The sequence below is a fragment of the Diospyros lotus genome, chromosome 1 (genome assembly GCF_014633365.1).
Source record: "Diospyros lotus cultivar Yz01 chromosome 1, ASM1463336v1, whole genome shotgun sequence".
Classification (NCBI taxonomy): Eukaryota; Viridiplantae; Streptophyta; class Magnoliopsida; order Ericales; family Ebenaceae; genus Diospyros; species Diospyros lotus.
In genome coordinates, this window is record NC_068338.1 from 51,510,234 (window position 1) to 51,528,918 (window position 18,685).

Here is an 18,685-nt window from a genome sequence, read left to right on the forward strand (position 1 = left end):
AGTTATACGTTAGATTTATTAAATAACTAATTACACATTAATTTTTAGAATATTTTATTCTCATTTATTAATAATAATACTTAAGTATATAATATGTATACATAAATAATATCATATATAATATATCATGAATGTAAATAAAAATATATATATAAATCATACTTATATATGTATATATTGTGTGTAAATAGTGCATATATATATAGTGCTTTTTTAAGTTAGTAATCCAAACACTGCAGCTGCTGCATAGCTGCATCTATATATTCCAAGTTCCATATCAATTTTAGCTTCTGTGGGTGTTGCAAAACAGGAGCGAGTACAGATCTGAGTCAATACCTAGAACGTGTACTTACTCTAAAACATCCAAAACAAGGAACAGAGAGGAGAAGAAAATGCAAAACTAAATTGGACTGGTAAAAAATGATTGTCTAATGCTGCAGCCGCACAGAAGAAAGGCTGTTGCAAAGATTGGCCATAGAGGCAAACAGCAAGCGGATTAGGCAAAAATGTCATTTTCCGGAAGCTGCTTCTGCCGGGGTTCTGGTAGTCATCTGGTCGACTGCATGCACAGTATTCTGGAGTTCTTCCCATATAGCTCTGTACACCATCCTCTGCCGATTTACAGCTGATTGTCCTTCAAAAGCTGAGGAAACAACATCGATGCTGCAAACACAAAGCAGAACTTAAATGACAAAGCACTTCGATTCAAAGAAAAACTTAAACAATGCCCGTAATATTATATGCATTCATCTCCAAATCCACTTGACTTTAGCCAATACTGTCCAAGACTTCGACTTCCGTCTCTAAATACTTTTCTCAGCCTTAGCTATCCTCCCAAAATCCTAGGTTTCTTTTCCTTTTCTAAAGGACCTCTGCTTCCATTCGCATCATGAATATCCTCCAAAAACCTTGTTTCAAGATCATGTAAATTTTCACACTTTGCTACTACTCCAAATGTCCATAACCACCTCCAGCGACTTTTAACATTTCCCATAAACATCAGGCTTTGGATACCTTGCACTACATCTTCTCTGACACCTGGCCAGCCAGCTAAGGGGATCCTTCAACATGAAACCACGTGTTCAGAAACCAAAAAGCACCTGGGGGCTGCGGAGCAGGGTGGAGCTGAATGCCACCACCAAGCAGCATAATCAAGGGACGGAAGAAAACAGCTCGACCACATTGAGGAAGTGCTCTGCTCAAACTGAAAAGCCAAGCAATCCTCATGATCACTACACCATATAATGCGGACCTACTGGACCAACTCATCAAAATTTCGACTTCCTCGTATGCCTGGACACATACAGAAACCAGTCTTTTTACAGGAATGAAATGATATTGGAATTCCTCCTAGCAACATAAACTCTGCTTTTAAAAGCCACATTTGATAGTTCCTCCTGCAACTCCTTTCTTCAGTGACTTCCCTTCAGCCCACCATAAACACCCAAACAGCACCAGTGTACCCAAAAGACAAGAAAAAGCCATTGCCCCCAAAACTTCCTTCCTCCAACACCTTCTAAAACCAGGTAGAGAGAACCATACCTTAATTAAAAGTGACTCCACCGCACATCTACTCTTTCCCAACTTGTCTTACTTTGTTTCCCACATACAATTCACATAAGCCCTCTATTCTTTCAGGACTTGCCTTCACCACCACTTTTTCCATCTGGAGCACTAATCCTCTTAAATTCCAGTAACATTTCAAGCTTCTTGATAAAATAAGCAACAAACTTGTCCCCATCTTATACACCCACACACACACAAAAAATAAATAAATAAAATCAAACTTCTATTCAGCGCCTCTATTTACGTGTCTGCACACCATTGAGCCTATATTGCCAAGAAAAGCACTAAACTGTTTTTTTATAATTCATACTTTCACAACAAAAACCTACCTATTAACTAGTAATTTTATCCTTTGACAACCCAGGTAAAAACCTGTCTTGTCAAAAATTTACTAGCCAACCATCCTTTCTCCATCCACCCCTAGACTCTGATTGAGGCCATCATAACAGCACAAAAAACCATCTCACCTGAACCCACACTTTGCTGGATCTAGCCAAAGCTTATATACCAACCTGCCATTGCTAAACAACAGAGTTCATATTGGTTTGTGTAACTCGGTTGTTAACTTCATAATCCACATAGATTCCCAATATGGATAAACAAAACAAAGAGTATACCAATTTCTGATACCTACCGTTGATTAAGTCTTTACTTCCACCTAACCCATTCACCAATAGCTGCTGCGTCTTTCATTGATGATGTTGCATCCTCCATCTCCAAACAAGTACATCACTAAGCAATTCATCTTAGTCGAATACGTACCACCTACATACCAGTAAGCATACGATCTAACTACTAGAGTTTCATATACAGTCCTTTAGGGGCTGTTTAGTTGTGGAAAATGATTTCCAGTTTTCTGTCTCCAATTTTCTATGAATCTCCAGTTTTCATATTCCATAGAAAATTTGGAGAATGCTTTCAAATGTCAGAAATACAAGAAACTAATTTCCAGTCTAGAAAATTGGAACACATGTTCAAAAAGAGAGATGTTTTTCTTTTGTTCAACTTGTGTTAGAAATGAGTTGGAGGTGATTTGGAGAAAATTTTGTGGAGAACCGCATTTTCCAAATCTCCAAACTAGTAATGAAAACTTAGAAAACCCATTTTAGGAGTTTTCCAATTTCAGTTCAATTTTGGAAAACTGCATTTAACGAATCTCCATGTTCTATTTGGAAAATTTGTCTATTTAAACAAGTTTTCTGATTTTCCATTTTCTTGGAGTGATTTTCCAGAAAACTAGGTCTATTTTCCACAACTAAACAGCCCCTTAAGTTGTTGTGATGCTTGGTTATGGTAAATGAGGAAGATATTGTCATCGACGATTTTTATTGCAAAAGGAAACTAAATTCTCCAACAGGGAACTGCCATCCAGTTTCAAGAATCAAGTTCGAACCAATAGGCTATAGAAGTAAAATAAGGGGCATGATCAAGTACACTTTATGGTCAGTATGAGAACAAACAGCAAAGCTTACCTAACATGCCGACCATCACCATAAGCATCCTTCACAATAACTGATTCTGCATTTAGATGTTCTTTAATCTGTTGAAACACATTGCAACTAAATCAGTTGGGTGATTGCAATCCAAATCAGTAGCCAAAAATAAATAAACAAAAAAATAAAACAAACAAACAAGGTTGAGCTCGCGTGTATGATTTAGGCATCACAAGTGAGGTGAAGATATGCCATGCTTTGATGTTTCTAAATATAAATTTGCACTGCTAACCAAGAACAGTGTTTTAAAACACACTATGCATTAGTCAAGCGCCAGACTGGGGTCTAGCGCCTAGGCAGCACTTAGGAAAACTGCTGTTTTTTTTTTTTTTGCTATAAGTTGGAAAGACAAGTGAGAAGAGACCTGTTATTGAATAATATAAAAAAATGCATCAAATACTCATTTTTACTTTTATTTAATTATAAATTGTTGTTATATATATGTTAAAATTAATTAAAAAATATTAATACAATATATATGTATATATATGTTAATATTGTTGTTATATATATACACACACGCTGTTTTATATATATACACACACACACACAACAACAAAGGAGATGGGCAGCAACGGGCAGCGGCTGATGGGGGTGATGGACAGACGGACAGCGACGAGAGCCAAGAACGTGGCTGAGAAGGACAATTGGCGACTGCAACGAGAGAGAGAAAGCGACAAGACGATTGGCGGCGGCGGCAGCGATGAGAGAGAGAAATCAACGAGAGGATATAAAAGCGAAAGGGGAAATCCAAACAAGTGTCCACCCCCGGTGGCTAGGCGCCGCCGGCACCTAGGGGTGACAATTTGCAGGAAATCATGGCGGCCCCTATCGCCTAGGCCGCGTTTTAGAACACTAACCAAGAAAAAGAAAATTTATAGTATCAACTACACAATTCTAAGCCACCACAACATATAAAAATAGAAATATTACTAACATTAAGAACAACAACTAAGTATTAATTTCCTTTATCCTAGGCCTAAATTATATCCCTGATACAGATATGCTCTCCAAATTGAAAACCATAAATAAACTTTAGGTATGTTGGAACTATCATCTTCTCTAAAAAAGTTTTAACATTCCTTGTTACTTTGATAATCACAAATAGTACCCACATAGAAAACCATCAAGCTCAACCAAGAGAATTTTAAACTCTAGTGGTACAATATAGAAATGTGACTGCTAAAAAAGAAGGTCAAACCTATATTTTTGTCCCTGTACTTTTACGTTTTTTCGTATGGCCACTCAAAGCCTACTTTTTTGTCAGGTATGATAACCCCAACCCAAACTCGTAAAAAGACTGGATCCAACTTTTTCGTTATTTCAATTATACCACTAAACCTACATTTTCAAGTCAATTTAACCCCTATGCTTTGACTCTTTTTTTTGTGACAACCTGAACTTTTCATTATTTCAATTACACCCTACATCAGTATTTTCAATTCAATTTAACCTCTGTGCTTTGATGTGAACAGAATGTGACATGTACTTTCATCTTACTTTACCTTTTTTTTTTTTTACACATGAAAGTATAGGGGTTAAGTTGACTCGAAAATATAGATCCAGAATTATAATTGAAACAACGAAAATTTTGAGTTGTTATACGTAAAAATAAATAAATTACAGATGTTAAATTGACTCAAAAATCAAGTACATGAGTATAATTGAGATGACAAAAAGTTCAGTTAGTCACACAAGAAAAATGTGAAAGTACAGGAGCAAAGGATTTGGCAAAAAATGAGAGAAAAAAGATGATGCCACGTCAAATATAAGAAAAATGCCTCCAAAAGTGTATTCATCAAACCTTGACAATTTTATTGGAAAATCCATCCAAGAAACACAACAGTACTTGGAATCAAATAATGCACTGGAGTTTGATAGCACACCGAAGAGATCTGCAGAATCTACCGATAGAACTCAAAAGGTCATCAAAGAAACAAATGGTAAAAAATTGAACTTAACACCTTTGGTATCGATATAGATTGGAAATTTAAATATACATACATATATGTGTATATATATATATATTAATAAGTAAGTACCCTTTTCCTTCCTTGCCCCCATCCACAGATAGGGTTAGTGCTTTCGACACTTTTGTTTGAAATTATCAATTATAACTTCATAGCCATAATCCAGGTATCTATGTAGTTGAAGAAATGTAGAACCTAACCTTCTTCTCCATAGACTGTATCAAAGGGGAGTCGACGGAACCGGAGTCATTGACCTGAGTTGTAGCTCTGATACAGAGACTCCGTCGGCTGTCCAGTTTGGATCCAAAGCCGCCGGACCTCGGATTCTTGGTCCCGCAGCTTCTCGCCGGCGACGGCAATACGCACCGGGCAGTGACATGATAGCAGCAGAGTTTTGACGATTGAAAGCACGGGACGAGAGCACGGCTGCTGAAGAAATTGACACGGAGGGCACACAGAGCCGCCATGTGCGGTCGCATCAGCACTGCCATGGCCATCGTATGTATCGATTTCTTCGTTGGGGAAGATGGAAGAACCGAGAACAATGAAGCTCAACCCTGGCTAGCTTGCCCTCTGCTTCACTTTTTTAAGTTTTGGAAAATTAGCTCAAACGCCCCCTAAATTTTAAATTTGTCGTATATATTTCTATTTTTTTCAAAAATAGATATTAACACCCTTATGTGATTGGTTTTTGAAAATTTAGATATTAATTTAACCAAATTTAAAGTTACGAGGTGTCCAAGTCAAATGATTAAATTTTAGAATAAATTACACTAATTCCCTTAAAATTATGTTAAATTCAATAAAATATTTTATTTTAAAAAATATCTGTTCTTTCTATTATTTTTCTAATTTCAAATCAAATAAAATTAAAATTGACTATGTTGACTATTGCTTTGAGGTTAATTAATGATTGAAGTGAAATCGATATTTTTTATATAATTTGTTATAAAATATATATTATGTTAAAAAATAATATGTATTAGATGATAATTAGTATTATCAATTTAAAAAATATATAAATATTGATAGTGGTAGATAATAGTTGATTACAATCAATGACGATAGTTATGGTAAATAATAGTTGAATATCTTACTTAATATGAACTAAGAGATTGTAAAGTTATTCAAGTATATAAACACATCATTGTCTCGTCCCTAATCTTTACTATTAACCTAGTAGATGTGTATTGACCCAACATCAATTGGAACGAGACATATAAATTATCATATCTACAAATTTCAAGATATTTTGTGAATGATATTTTAACTTTTTATGTCACGCTGCACTCTTCTTTTTTTTTTTGTACACAACACGTTTTTGTATTATACTATATTATTTTCCTTATTTTATATCATCTCTTTCTTTTATTACAACGTATTCTTACACATGCGTCACACTTTATATTTAAAAAAATTATAAAAAACCTTTTTTCTATATCTAAACACACTAAATTGTGTGCTTAGTAACAATACAAGTATCTCAAACTCAACCAAGTTGAGATAGACTTAAAGGCAAAACTATATCTCATAGCATTGACAGGTTGAGGTGAGTTTTACTTCAAATTAAATGTTAAATTTTAATTGTGCTCATTTATTACTAGTTACACTTTTATGTTATTTTTAATCATTTGATATTTTAACTCCAATCAATTCAATAAATATATCAAACATATTTTATATTCAACTCAATTTCAAACGAGTCCAAATAATAGTTGCTATAGGTATTGATATAAAAAAAAATGACAATAAAGCGTTTGAAATGAGAGTCTCAGTGAATGATTGTTCGTTATGATTCTCTATTTACTCGAAAATAAAAATATTATTTAAATATAGAGTTTTAACACTTCCCATGATGATTAAAAAATCAGTAATGATTTTTTTTTTATGTAGTAAATAGTCATTGATAATTTGTTGACTATTAATATTAAATAGGTAGATTGTGGAGAAATAAAAAAAAAAACGAATACGATACGAAAATAAAAAAATAATATTTTTAAATAAAAAATAAATAAAAATAAGAAAAAATGTGTAAATAAAAATATATTTGAGTTTTTTTAAATATAAATTTTAATATATAAAATTATATATATAATATATGAGAATTTTTTGTGTCTCTAATATCTTTCATAGATAAAAATATATTTTAAAATGGATAATGCGTTTATAATATTATAAAATTATTTTAAAATATTTTTAAAATTATAAAAAATAATAAATTTTGTAATATAAAAAGAGTTTCAAAAATATTTTCGTACAATCATAATTAAATAGCACATAGAATATCATCAAAATATCTTTCCGAAGATTTGTGGGGGTCAAATAATAATATAATTTATAAGAAAATAAAGAAAAAGGAAGCATGATGGGGAGCGCGGGGTGGGAAAATCTAAAGCCTGATTGCAATTGGTGGATTCTCCGGTCCCATTCTCATCGCGGAGAAGGAAAGATCGGCAACCGAACACGTCGGCCGGCCGAAACACACGAACCGGAGGAAGAATCCTCACCACCAATAACAGCTCGATTCCGCTCGCCGGTGGGTCCGTTCTCATGCCGACAGCGACTCTCCAGTGGCTTTGCAGCCTCTCGTCGTAAGTATGCAATTTTCCTGAAAAGAAGAAAGAGGAGAGAAGCAAAACCAACCTTCATTCTTCACCTCAGCTTCTGATTCTTGATTCCGAAGTTCCACGACCAGAGGGACCACTAGAGACCGAATTTGCAGAAATTAAATTGGAATAGAAGAATTTGTTCAAGCGCTTCAAGGAAGCGTAGGGTTTTCCAAACTCGTATGTTTGTTAAATCGCAGGAGCTAATGTCGCCACGATGATTCGGAGCTGAAGAGCGGCTAAGCTCCGAGAGGTGTGGCTCGTGAGGTTGGACGATTCCGAGGATAAAGATGGAAGCTTCGTGTTTTCTCTGTGGCGGTATTACGGCCTTGGCTCTTAAGTCGGCGAGCTGTCTGAGCCTCCGATGGCATCACAGTGCATCGAACCCTAGCCTCGGAGCTGTTTCTCTCTTCGGCGGTGACAATTTAAGTGCCTTCTGTGATTTTACTCTCTCGACGAAATTTCGGTTCCGGAATTACATTCACGGTGGAATCGAATGCAGCAGCCGGACAAATACAACGACAGCCAAGAGAAGAAACAGCAAGGAGAGAAGAAAAAGTATTTCCGGTAGGAGTCAGAAACCTCCTACCGGCATTGTTATTACGCCTGCCGGTGGATCAGACGCGTCGTCTGACGAAGACATGGAGACGACGCAGCGGCAGAAGCAACAGGGGGAATCTCGTCGGGCTCAGGAGAGGAGGACGGTGAACGTTCGCGCTCTGCATCAGAATGGAGACCCGCTGGGGCGGAGGGATCTTGGGAAAAGCGTTGTGAGGTGGATTAGCCAAGGCATGAAAGCCATGGCCACGGATTTCGCTCTAGCGGAGGTTCAGGGGGAGTTCTTTGGGGTCAGACAGGGAACGGGGCCAGGTCTAACCTTCGTGATTCTTGCCCAACCTTACCTCACCGCCGTTCCCATGCCACTTGGTCTTGAAGCCGTTTGCTTGAAGGCCTGCACCCATTATCCCACCCTCCTCGACCACTTCCAGAGGGAGTTAAGAGACGTCCTTCAGGACCTGCAGCGGAAATCAATTATCGGTAACTGGTGCGAGACAGAGTCATGGAAAATGCTCAAAGAGCTTGCCAATTCAGGTTTTCTCTTCACCTTCCTCCTCTCTATTCGACTTAGAGTCTATGTAATGTACCAACCCACTTGTTTCTACTTTGGGAGCTCTACATGTCATAAGGACTTACTGGTTTTGGTGCATTTGCAGCTCAGCATAGAGCTATTGCACGGAAGGTTTCGCAAACAAAGTTTGTGCACCGAGGCATCGGGATGGACCTGGAGAAGGCCAAAGCTATTCAGACCAGGATTGACAATTTTACAAAGAGAATGTCAGATCTACTTCAAATAGAAAGGGATGCTGAACTGGAGTTTACTCAAGAAGAGTTGGATGCTGTTCCTAAACCCGACCATAGTTCTGATTCATCAAAGCCTATTGAATTTTTGGTTAGCCATGGTCAGGCCGAGCAAGAACTCTGTGATACCATCTGCAATCTGAATGCAATTAGCACATCTACAGGTTACAAAATTAATCGTCTTTCAAAGTTCTAGATTAATAAATCCAGATACACGTATAAAGAGAAGACAATCTTCTTGAATATTTATCCCCTGTTTGAGGTTAATCCAGACTGAATAGTTGTTTATCTATCAAGATGGTTTATGCATGCAGGATTAGGTGGAATGCATTTAGTATTGTTCAGGGTGGAGGGTAATCACAGGTTACCACCCACGACCCTTTCTCCTGGAGACATGGTCTGTGTGAGGATATGTAATAGCCGTGGTGCTGGAGCAACTTCTTGCCTGCAGGGCTTTGTTAACAACCTAGGGGAGGATGGATGTAGCATAAGTGTTGCACTGGAGTCTCGGCATGGCGATCCCACCTTCTCTAAGCTATTTGGCAAGACTGTGCGCATTGATCGTATTCATGGATTGGCTGATGCGCTCACCTATGAGGTATTTGATGAAATATCCTTTATAAAATATAATGCACACTCTTACATAGAAGGCGAAAAATAACTCTTGTTACCAACAGCATTGGAATTGATTCTCTAGGAGGATGGATACTAGAGATATTTATAGAGGTAATATGGGATGAATAAGAATCTACAGCTCATGCTTGGGCTGAGACTTTGAAAAATAGGACCACAAAAAAAAAAAAAAAAAGAACTTTTTTCTTAGTAATTAGTTATCATGCTTCTCCTTTTTTCACTCCTCAAATATAATTTACTCTGCATGTACCTTTTTATGTTGCCTTTAGCATTTGCTGCTACCCCTCTTAGAAGTGGGCAAGAATTTTTTTCTCAAAATTGTGCTGAAAATAAAGAGTGAGAACATGGTTCTTTGTCTGTTAATTTCACATCACACACAAAGAAGAAATAAACATTGGAAAACATGGATCTTACTGAGAAATCCCATTTAGTCTTTACACATTAAAGGTTCAGCTCCAAACTAAGAGTTCCCAAGAGGTTAGAGGATCAGCCGATAGGTTTGTTAAGGCTGCTAGCTATTATGATGTTGAACAATATCTTTGAAGTGACTGCTTAACCTTATGCAAATATCATTTGACATCTCTCTGAGAATCCACTTCGGTCATTTTTGGGATTTGCTTGGCATAAGCCTAGTGCCAGACTGTAATTTGTTTTTGTTGCTTGTGGTTGATCCATCTTAATTTTCTTAAATTTCCAAGGTCATTACTTGCAAAGAACCTTGGATTTTATGCTAATTACTATATCTTGTTGAAGACTTTTTCTGTTCTGAACTATGTCTTGAACTGCAAATGTGGGGATATTTCGCAGGCCTATTTTGTCTAAAATGGGGCCATCCGCAGGTAGGGGCTGGGACAGTTTTTCTGGTACTGGCAGACCTTGCTAAGCTTATTTGGGGTAATGAAACCTACTCCAAAATAATCTCAAGGGTCCCTAGCTGCTCTAGAAAACGTGTAGTTTAATCTTAGAAAATTGAAGGGCTGCCTATGCATTTTGGGGTTGGATGGTGGCCCCCCTACTAAACTAACCCTGAAATAGAACCTGATTTGTTTCTAATTTTTAAGCCTTGGATTGAATATCAAACCTAGCTACCTTAGCCCTAAACTAGATCAGGTTCTGTACTGAAAAAAGTTAGTCTTTTGAAATTGGAATTCATCATTTCATAAAGATTCACCATGAAAAACTATCACCAACAATATTGCAGATGGTTAATGAACACAATTTTGTAGAGATGCCATTTTGAATGTTCATTAACACATTATCATAATAATACTTGACCTTGACCGTAAATTGGATTTATTACTTTACAATGGCCTTCCACAAATTAAATCTATTTGCATTTTCAGAGGAATTGTGAAGCAGTGATGATGCTCCAAAAGAAAGGTTTGCACAAGAAAAATCCCTCAATTGCTGTTGTGGCTACACTTTTTGGAGAAAAAGAAGATATCACTTGGCTGGAGGAAAATCATTTGGCAGATTGGGGTGAAATAGAATTGGATGGATTGTTGGACAGAAAAAACTATGATGAATCACAGAGGAGAGCTATTGGCTTAGGTTTAAACAGGAAGCGCCCCATATTGATAATACAAGGGCCTCCTGGTACTGGAAAGACAAGTTTGCTTAAGGAACTGATCGATCTTGCTGTTAGACAAGGGGAGAGGGTCCTTGTAACTGCTCCTACAAATGCGGCTGTGGACAATATGGTTGAAAAACTTTCTAATGTGGGGGTAGATATTGTCCGTGTGGGCAATCCAGCACGTATATCACCTGCAGTAGCATCAAAATCTTTGATTGAAATTGTTAATACTAAGCTTGCAAGTTTTAGACAAGAGTTTGAAAGGAAAAAGTCAGACCTGAGGAAGGACCTGGGACATTGTCTAAATGATGATTCTTTAGCTGCTGGCATACGTCAGCTCCTAAAACAACTAGGGAAAACATTGAAGAAGAAGGAGAAGGAGACTATTAAGGAAATATTATCAAGTGCTCAAGTTGTTCTTGCCACTAATACTGGAGCTGCTGATCCACTTATTCGACGACTGGATTTGTTTGATCTAGTCATTATAGATGAGGCAGGGCAAGCAATCGAACCTTCTTGCTGGATTCCAATATTGCAGGGTAAGCGATGCATTCTTGCAGGTGATGAATGCCAACTTGCTCCAGTAATTCTATCTAGGAAAGCTCTGGAAGGAGGTCTAGGAATCTCTCTCCTGGAGAGAGCTGCAACCTTGCATGAAGGGTTTCTTGCTACCAAGTTAACAACACAGTACCGGATGAATGATGCAATAGCGAGCTGGGCCTCAAAGGAGATGTACGGTGGATCACTAAAGTCCTCTTCAAGTGTCTCTTCTCACCTACTTGTAAATTCTCCATTTGTCAAGGTAAGAAACGAGTATATTTTAGGTGGTTGGACGTTTTTGGGGCTTAAACTCTGCAAGTAAAAAGTGGTTTTTGTCATTAATCATCTAAGGCAATAAATGCCAAAGCCATGCATCAAAATCCTATCTAGTTTCTTGAGTACTTGCTATGCCGATGGGTTCTTTGAACTCATAAATTAAGTCATATAGAGCAGCTAGATAATTAGAATAACAGTTTCATAATATAGAAATTATCTTCAGCTGCTGTTATCTTTTATCCTTGTAAAATTACCAAAATTCACTCTGTAGGATTCTCAGAATAACATACAGAAGAGAATTTATGTAAAAAATCACTTAGTTTAGATAATTATGGTGACTTAGAATCTGGAAAGCATTTTCAGCAGCTAAGCACATTTCAACATTCTAATTCAACATAGCAATTGATTGCAGCATCTGAAAGAGCCTGGCTTCTAAGGTCACAAACCTTCAATTATAAAACTTGAAAAAAAAAAAAAAAAAAGAGTTCCATAAGTTCTTCAATTTTTTATTAGTTTTGTCTCCTTTTATCTTCTTATGTTGATTGTGCTAGGCATCATTTGGGAATTTTTCTTCGATTATTACAGCCAACATGGATAACACAATGCCCATTGCTATTGCTTGATACACGAATGCCATATGGTAGTCTATCAATTGGCTGCGAGGAACATTTGGACCCAGCTGGCACAGGCTCATTTTACAATGAAGGAGAAGCAGATATTGTTGTGCAACATGTCCTTTCTTTGATTTATGCTGGTATTTATTCTTCTTCCAATAAAAAATTATGTTAATTTAGTCCTACATTGTCATTGTTATTATAGAACCAAGTTAATTGATGAACTGAAATGATTGTATGTAAACATGGTAGGCAAGTAATCATGAACAAAAAACTGGTCATATTTTAATGCAAGTGACATTGGGCATCAGTTGAGAAATTGCCTCAGTTGAAAGATGACATACACTCAAATCTCAATACACTGGTTCTGGAGAATTTGACATTCTTTATCATTTCCTCATAATGTACATATATACTTAAGCGTAGTTTGCCTTTGAAATCACTTGATGGCACAATAAACTTCAGGCCTAATTGTTCTAAATGAACGTTTTATAAGCTTTTGAAAAGGATGGAGAATGATTTCTTTGTTAAGGACTCTTTCAATTTGGCACTTGGTCAGGATAAATAGGGAATTTCTTATTGTTTTGACCTATAAAATAACCACATAATGCAATGTGTTTTGGTTTTGCAATCACTTGATATGAAAGAAACTTAAGGTGAAATTTGCATTTAGATCTAATGTGCTCATAGATAATGGCATCAAAGAAACTTAAGATGAAATTTGCATTTAGACCTAATGTGCTCATATTGAAGAAGGAATTTTTTGTCCATTGCCACAAAGATTTTTTGCTCTATTTCCAAGTATGCTCAATTCATAAAAAAGAAATGTAACATAACTTCTTGGGTTTTTTTGTGAGTGGATGGCATCTCCTTGGTGGCTTTAATAAATTAATGAATTCCCACAAAAAAAAGAAGAAGATAAAGATACAATCAAAAGGGAACTTCCTCATATGTCTTGATGGAGATCAAGAATTCTAACTTTGGGGGGGGGGGGGGGGGTAATTTCGATATTTCTGGATTAATTTTTCAAAAATAAGGGTAGATTATTGGGGAGGGAGGTTACTCATAGAATCAAGACTGAATGGTTAAAGTGGAGAAGTGCTTCCAACATTTTATATGATCATAAAATCCATTTAAAGCTAAAAGGAATGTTTTTCAAACAACTATAAGACCATCTTGGCTGCATGGATCATAATGTTGGATAATTAAGCATCAACATACGCAAAATATGAGTATAGCTAAAATGAGATATGGTGAATGTGCAACCATACAAGAATAAACAAAATAAGAAAGAAGATCATATGTAATGGTTGGAGTGGTGCTTATTGAAGATAAGATGAGAGAGTCAGGATTAAGATGGTTTGGATTTGTGAGAAGAAGACTGATAGAGGCACTTGTAAGGCAAATGGATGAAATGGATAATTTTGTAGCAAAAGGAGAGGAAGGCCAAAGAAAAATTGGTGGGAAGCTCAGACAGGACATGGGATGTAATGGCCTCACAAGGATACGGCATAGATAGAGAGGATACGACATAGATAGAGATACATGGAGGTTTAGAATTCATGTAGCTAACCTCACCTAGTGGGATTATGGCTTCGGATTGTTGTAGTTGTGGTTGTAGTTTTTTCAGTGTTTGTATTTCTGTAGGAAATTTAGAGGATTCAAAATTTGAAGCTTTTGTTTCCAATTTTAATTTGAATTCTTAGTTAGGAAAGATTAGGATATTATGTATCGCAGGGTAAATAAAATAACAAAACAAATCAGTTGCCGTTCAATTTTTATTAGTTTTATTTCAAGGTCATTTATTGTCTTCTTAAGTTTTTTAGTTTATTTTAAATGGTTGAGATTATATGGTTTTTAATGGCTTGGATTATTTCTAATTAGGGTTTAAGGACTATATAAGTTTTTCTTTTGATGTAATGAAGGAACTTTTTAGATTTTATGAGTAGAAGAGTTCTACTTAAAGGAAGAATGATGAAGATCAGTATTCCAATTATTTAGAACTTCATAATTTGAGTTCCGTTAGGATTTTATTTGTTCAAAATCTTTGGAGCATCAGGAATTATAAGTTTTTGTTTCCTACTTTAATTCCTAGTTTAGTAAGGATTAAGATTTTATGTTTTTTTTTTTTTTTGGGGGGGGGGGGGGGGGGGAGGGGATTTCTAGTTTGATATGGTTTTATGAGCTTAAAAATATCTCAGAAGTGTAGGAAATATCTAGATTTGGTTATTTGATATTGATTTTACATAGAATTCAGATTAATTCCACTTTCATCTTCTTTTCCCCTATTTTTCTTCTTGCCAAGGATTTTCCGCTTCTTCTCTCTGTTTTCTTCTTTTGTTCTACTCCTAATGGTATCAGGGCCCAACTATTGATCCATCATTTCATGCCTACCCCATAACATCAATATTCCAATGTCTTGCTGTGACAACCTTTTTTGTCCATGGCTGTTGAGGAATATTTTACAATGGTATGCAAACACAGATCTGATAACGTAAGAAATATAACAACCAGGCAATACGAGACACAAGAATTTTTAACATGGAAAACCCTATGAATAGGGTAAAAAAACCATGGGACACTTGTCCAAATGAAAAACATCCACTATAAATGGGTAGGATTACAATGATTGTTCTTCATTCTCTTTCCTCACAAATCTCGCAGCGCAAAACACTTCCACTAATTCTCCCGATTACAATTGCAGCCAAAGTAGAAGAAGAAAAAGGAGGAGAATAAATAGAGATTAACCGAAGAGAGAAAGCCTAAACTAAAAATTTGCCCTACTCCCCCCAGAATGTCCCTGTAATAATAACAAATAACGGCAGTGCCATCAAAACTCCTTGAGTGTGACACCAACAGTTCTTCCCTCACACCTATGAAGGAATTCTTCTGTTCATATGCTTCCTTAAGCAGATATTGAATTTCTTCACAGGCAACTGTTTGGTCATCAGGTTGGAACTTATCGACGTGAACTTTGTCTTGACATAATAGCTTCTTTTCCAAGGTATCTCGTATCTAGTGGTACATCCCACTGATAGGCTTGGATCTTGAATGGACTGTGGGACTCTTGTAGGGATAGATGATACTTTGGCTATCACAGAAAAGAATATACTTTTCTTTTTTAAAACCCAATTCTTGTAAGAATTTCTTCATACAAAGTAGCTCCTTACTAGCTTTAGTTGCTACAATGTAATCGGCTTATGTGGAAGACAAAATAACACACCAAGTATGTTATGCAGGTGTGTTATATTAGGTGGTAAATCCTGCAGTCCATCTAATTTTATGTATGTTATGCAGGTGTAAGCCCAACAGCAATTGCAGTTCAGTCTCCATATGTTGCTCAAGTACAACTGTTAAGGGACAGGCTTCATGAGCTTGCAGAAGCTGCAGGTGTTGAGGTTGCAACCATTGATAGCTTTCAGGGCCGTGAAGCTGATGCTGTAGTTATATCAATGGTATGATATTTATTATCTGATAATTTAGACAAGGATGTTTTACTTCTACTATAATCTCTTCTTTCTTGCATAACATTTTTATTATATTTAAGTTAGAGCAAAAAGTTATCTTCTTTAAGATACCACTTGTCCCAAAAGCTTAAGGTGTTGGAAAGGGGCTCAGCAATGTATATCAAGCTTTTCAAAACTCTCTCTTACATGCAACTTGCATGTAGACATAGGTGCACTATGTCACGACCTCACTTTTGTAATTAGGAATTACTTCTATTCCGGTAGAATTGTAGGAAGGTTATAGAGAGTAGAGTAGAAAAGAAGTGGAGAGAAAAGGGATTAGAGAGAGAAAGTGGGAAGGAAAACAGAATTCAGATATTCTCATTCATGCCCGCTCACGATGGAGGGCGCGGACATATATAGGCTGTTTGGAGGGGATATTCCCCTGTCAGAGGTGGGCCCACACCTGGTACAAATCCTAACAAACTATATTCTTTCTGTCTTCTTTCTACTTGGTCGATCATTACTCTAATTCAGCTAATACCCAAATAACAATGGCAGTGTTCAACATACCAAATTACTACCGAAATAAACTAAGTACAGAAAATTAAAAATGTAACGGAATTAGACGTTGGAGTTAACGGATCATTCCGGGACACACTAACACAGAGTACAGGGTTCCTCAGAAGTGGAATCGATTGATGTGCAGTGTACTTCATTCAAGGTAATTATAGGAAGCGGTGACTGCCTAATTTGAAATAAGAAACATTGTGAGTACATCTCACCTTGCAGACCTTAGGCTTCCATCGAAACCTGTTTGTGCTGCCAACCAGAGGAGTGAAACGGTGCTAAAGATTCAATGGCTAGAAACATTCTTGACAGACTACAAGGCCTTTGCCATGGATTTCAAATGGTGAGGAACCAATATGGTTGATGGGCCAAAACCTTAGATCCTAGGAGAACCTCTAAGCTTTAACTAACTCAACCACGCTCGGGACAGTTTGAAGCCTGCCCTCCAGAGGATAAACTGAAGACACCTCCAGCACACAGGAACCTCTGTTAAAACATTGAGCCAGTTTTTCAAGAACCCAAACACCTTCTCCCTTTTAGAGATCAACCATTAGTTAGCCTTGCCACCTGGATTTCGACCTATCAGTGCTAGAACTTGGATATCCCCATTTCCAAAAAAACTGAGATTAAGCAGTGATGTGACAAATGGCAGACAATGTGATCACAAGGCCTAGCCATACTCTTCTCCTCTACTAGTGAAAAAGAAAGATGGCACCATTGATCAACTCATGGATGGGCTAGTTGGTCACGATATTCTCAAAATTAGTCCTCAAGGTAGGGTACCATTGGATAAGGTTGTACCATAAGGATATAAGCTGTACAGCCTTTGGGAATTATGAGTTCTTGGTTATGATTTTTGACCTAACCAATGCACTAGGCACCTTGAATTGGATATGGACCGGATTTATCTTCCCTCATGCCCGTACCCATCCCCCCTTCCTAATATGTGCACCTGTACTTGTACCTATCGGGTAATATATTTAGTCTTCCATCATTGTGGCCCTTGAGTAATGGATATCCATCAGATACTCATAGCCATTCAATTTAAATTAAAAATTATATATTTATTAACATTTTTCATCTCTAATTCTCAATCAAAATTTGGCATATAGCAAGGGAGTAAAAATGCATACATATATATATAATATTTGCAAGTACCAGATTGAGGAAGGGAAGGTGCAAGAATGCAATTTAGGGATTAGGGTTTCTACTTCCTGCTTTTGTTTCACATATTGCATTCGCAGGACTTAAATTTTTTTGGTGTGCTGAGGTGTGTGGACTTAATTGTAGCTTGTGATTGTATCATTTGTAAAATTCAGCAGGTCTAGTTTTTGAAGCACAACACTGCTGAGCAAGCCATTTTAAGCATATATAATCCATGTAACTCACACCACCTTTTTTTTTTTTTTAACTAGAGATTAACAGGTGTTCTTGTTTTAGGTCCGTTCAAACACTCTTGGAGCTGTTGGGTTCTTGGGGGACAGTCGGCGAATGAATGTTGCCCTAACAAGGGCACGTAAACATGTAGCATTGGTGTGTGATAGTTCAACAATATGCCATAACACCTTCCTGGCGAGGCTGTTGCGTCATATCAGATACTTTGGGAGAGTCAAGCACGCTGATCCCGGTTCCTCTGGGGGATCTGGCCTTGACATGAACCCTCTGTTGCCTACTGTCGGTTAAAAGACCAGGATTGGAAAATGTATGTAATTCTTTGGCTGATTCCAACTTGTGAATATTACGGAGAAGAAGCTTGAATAATGCATGTCGGCATTCCATTCAGTGCCTGCCGCTGCCAGTCATGTTTATTCATGCCCAGTTTTCGTTTTATTTTGGTAACAGAGAATGTATAATGTAATTGGGTTGCTGGCAGAGTAGCAGGTGAAGATTTGAAATGAGCCATTATCTAGACCTCACTAAATTTGACCTCTTTACATCCTTACGGGTGCATACAACTCTCTAGGTCTGTATCAACACTTCTAATTCTTTCCCGCCTCTTTCTGAACTGTTTAATGTTTATACTTGTTCCATTGGCTACT

The 18,685-nt window shown here is 37.0% G+C and overlaps 2 protein-coding genes across 2 annotated transcripts; one reads left to right on the top strand and one right to left on the bottom strand.

Annotated features, from left to right (window-relative positions):
• Positions 1-222: 222 nt before the first annotated feature.
• LOC127803606 (protein BOLA4, chloroplastic/mitochondrial) lies at positions 223-5,629 on the bottom strand. Its single transcript, XM_052339994.1, has 3 exons — positions 5,230-5,629; positions 3,039-3,106; positions 223-663 (listed from the first exon to the last, which is right to left on the bottom strand). Exons 1-3 carry the CDS (start codon positions 5,524-5,526, stop codon positions 510-512), a joined length of 519 nt encoding a protein of 172 aa, XP_052195954.1. The 5' UTR covers positions 5,527-5,629; the 3' UTR covers positions 223-509.
• A 1,798-nt stretch (positions 5,630-7,427) lies between these two features.
• Positions 7,428-18,676, top strand: LOC127803596 (uncharacterized). The gene is made up of 7 exons (XM_052339966.1): positions 7,428-8,727; positions 8,850-9,158; positions 9,309-9,592; positions 10,971-12,002; positions 12,602-12,770; positions 15,928-16,085; positions 18,087-18,676. The coding sequence occupies exons 1-7, from the start codon at positions 7,926-7,928 to the stop codon at positions 18,327-18,329; spliced, it is 2,997 nt and encodes a 998-aa protein (XP_052195926.1). The 5' UTR covers positions 7,428-7,925; the 3' UTR covers positions 18,330-18,676.
• The last annotated feature ends 9 nt before the right edge of the window (positions 18,677-18,685 follow it).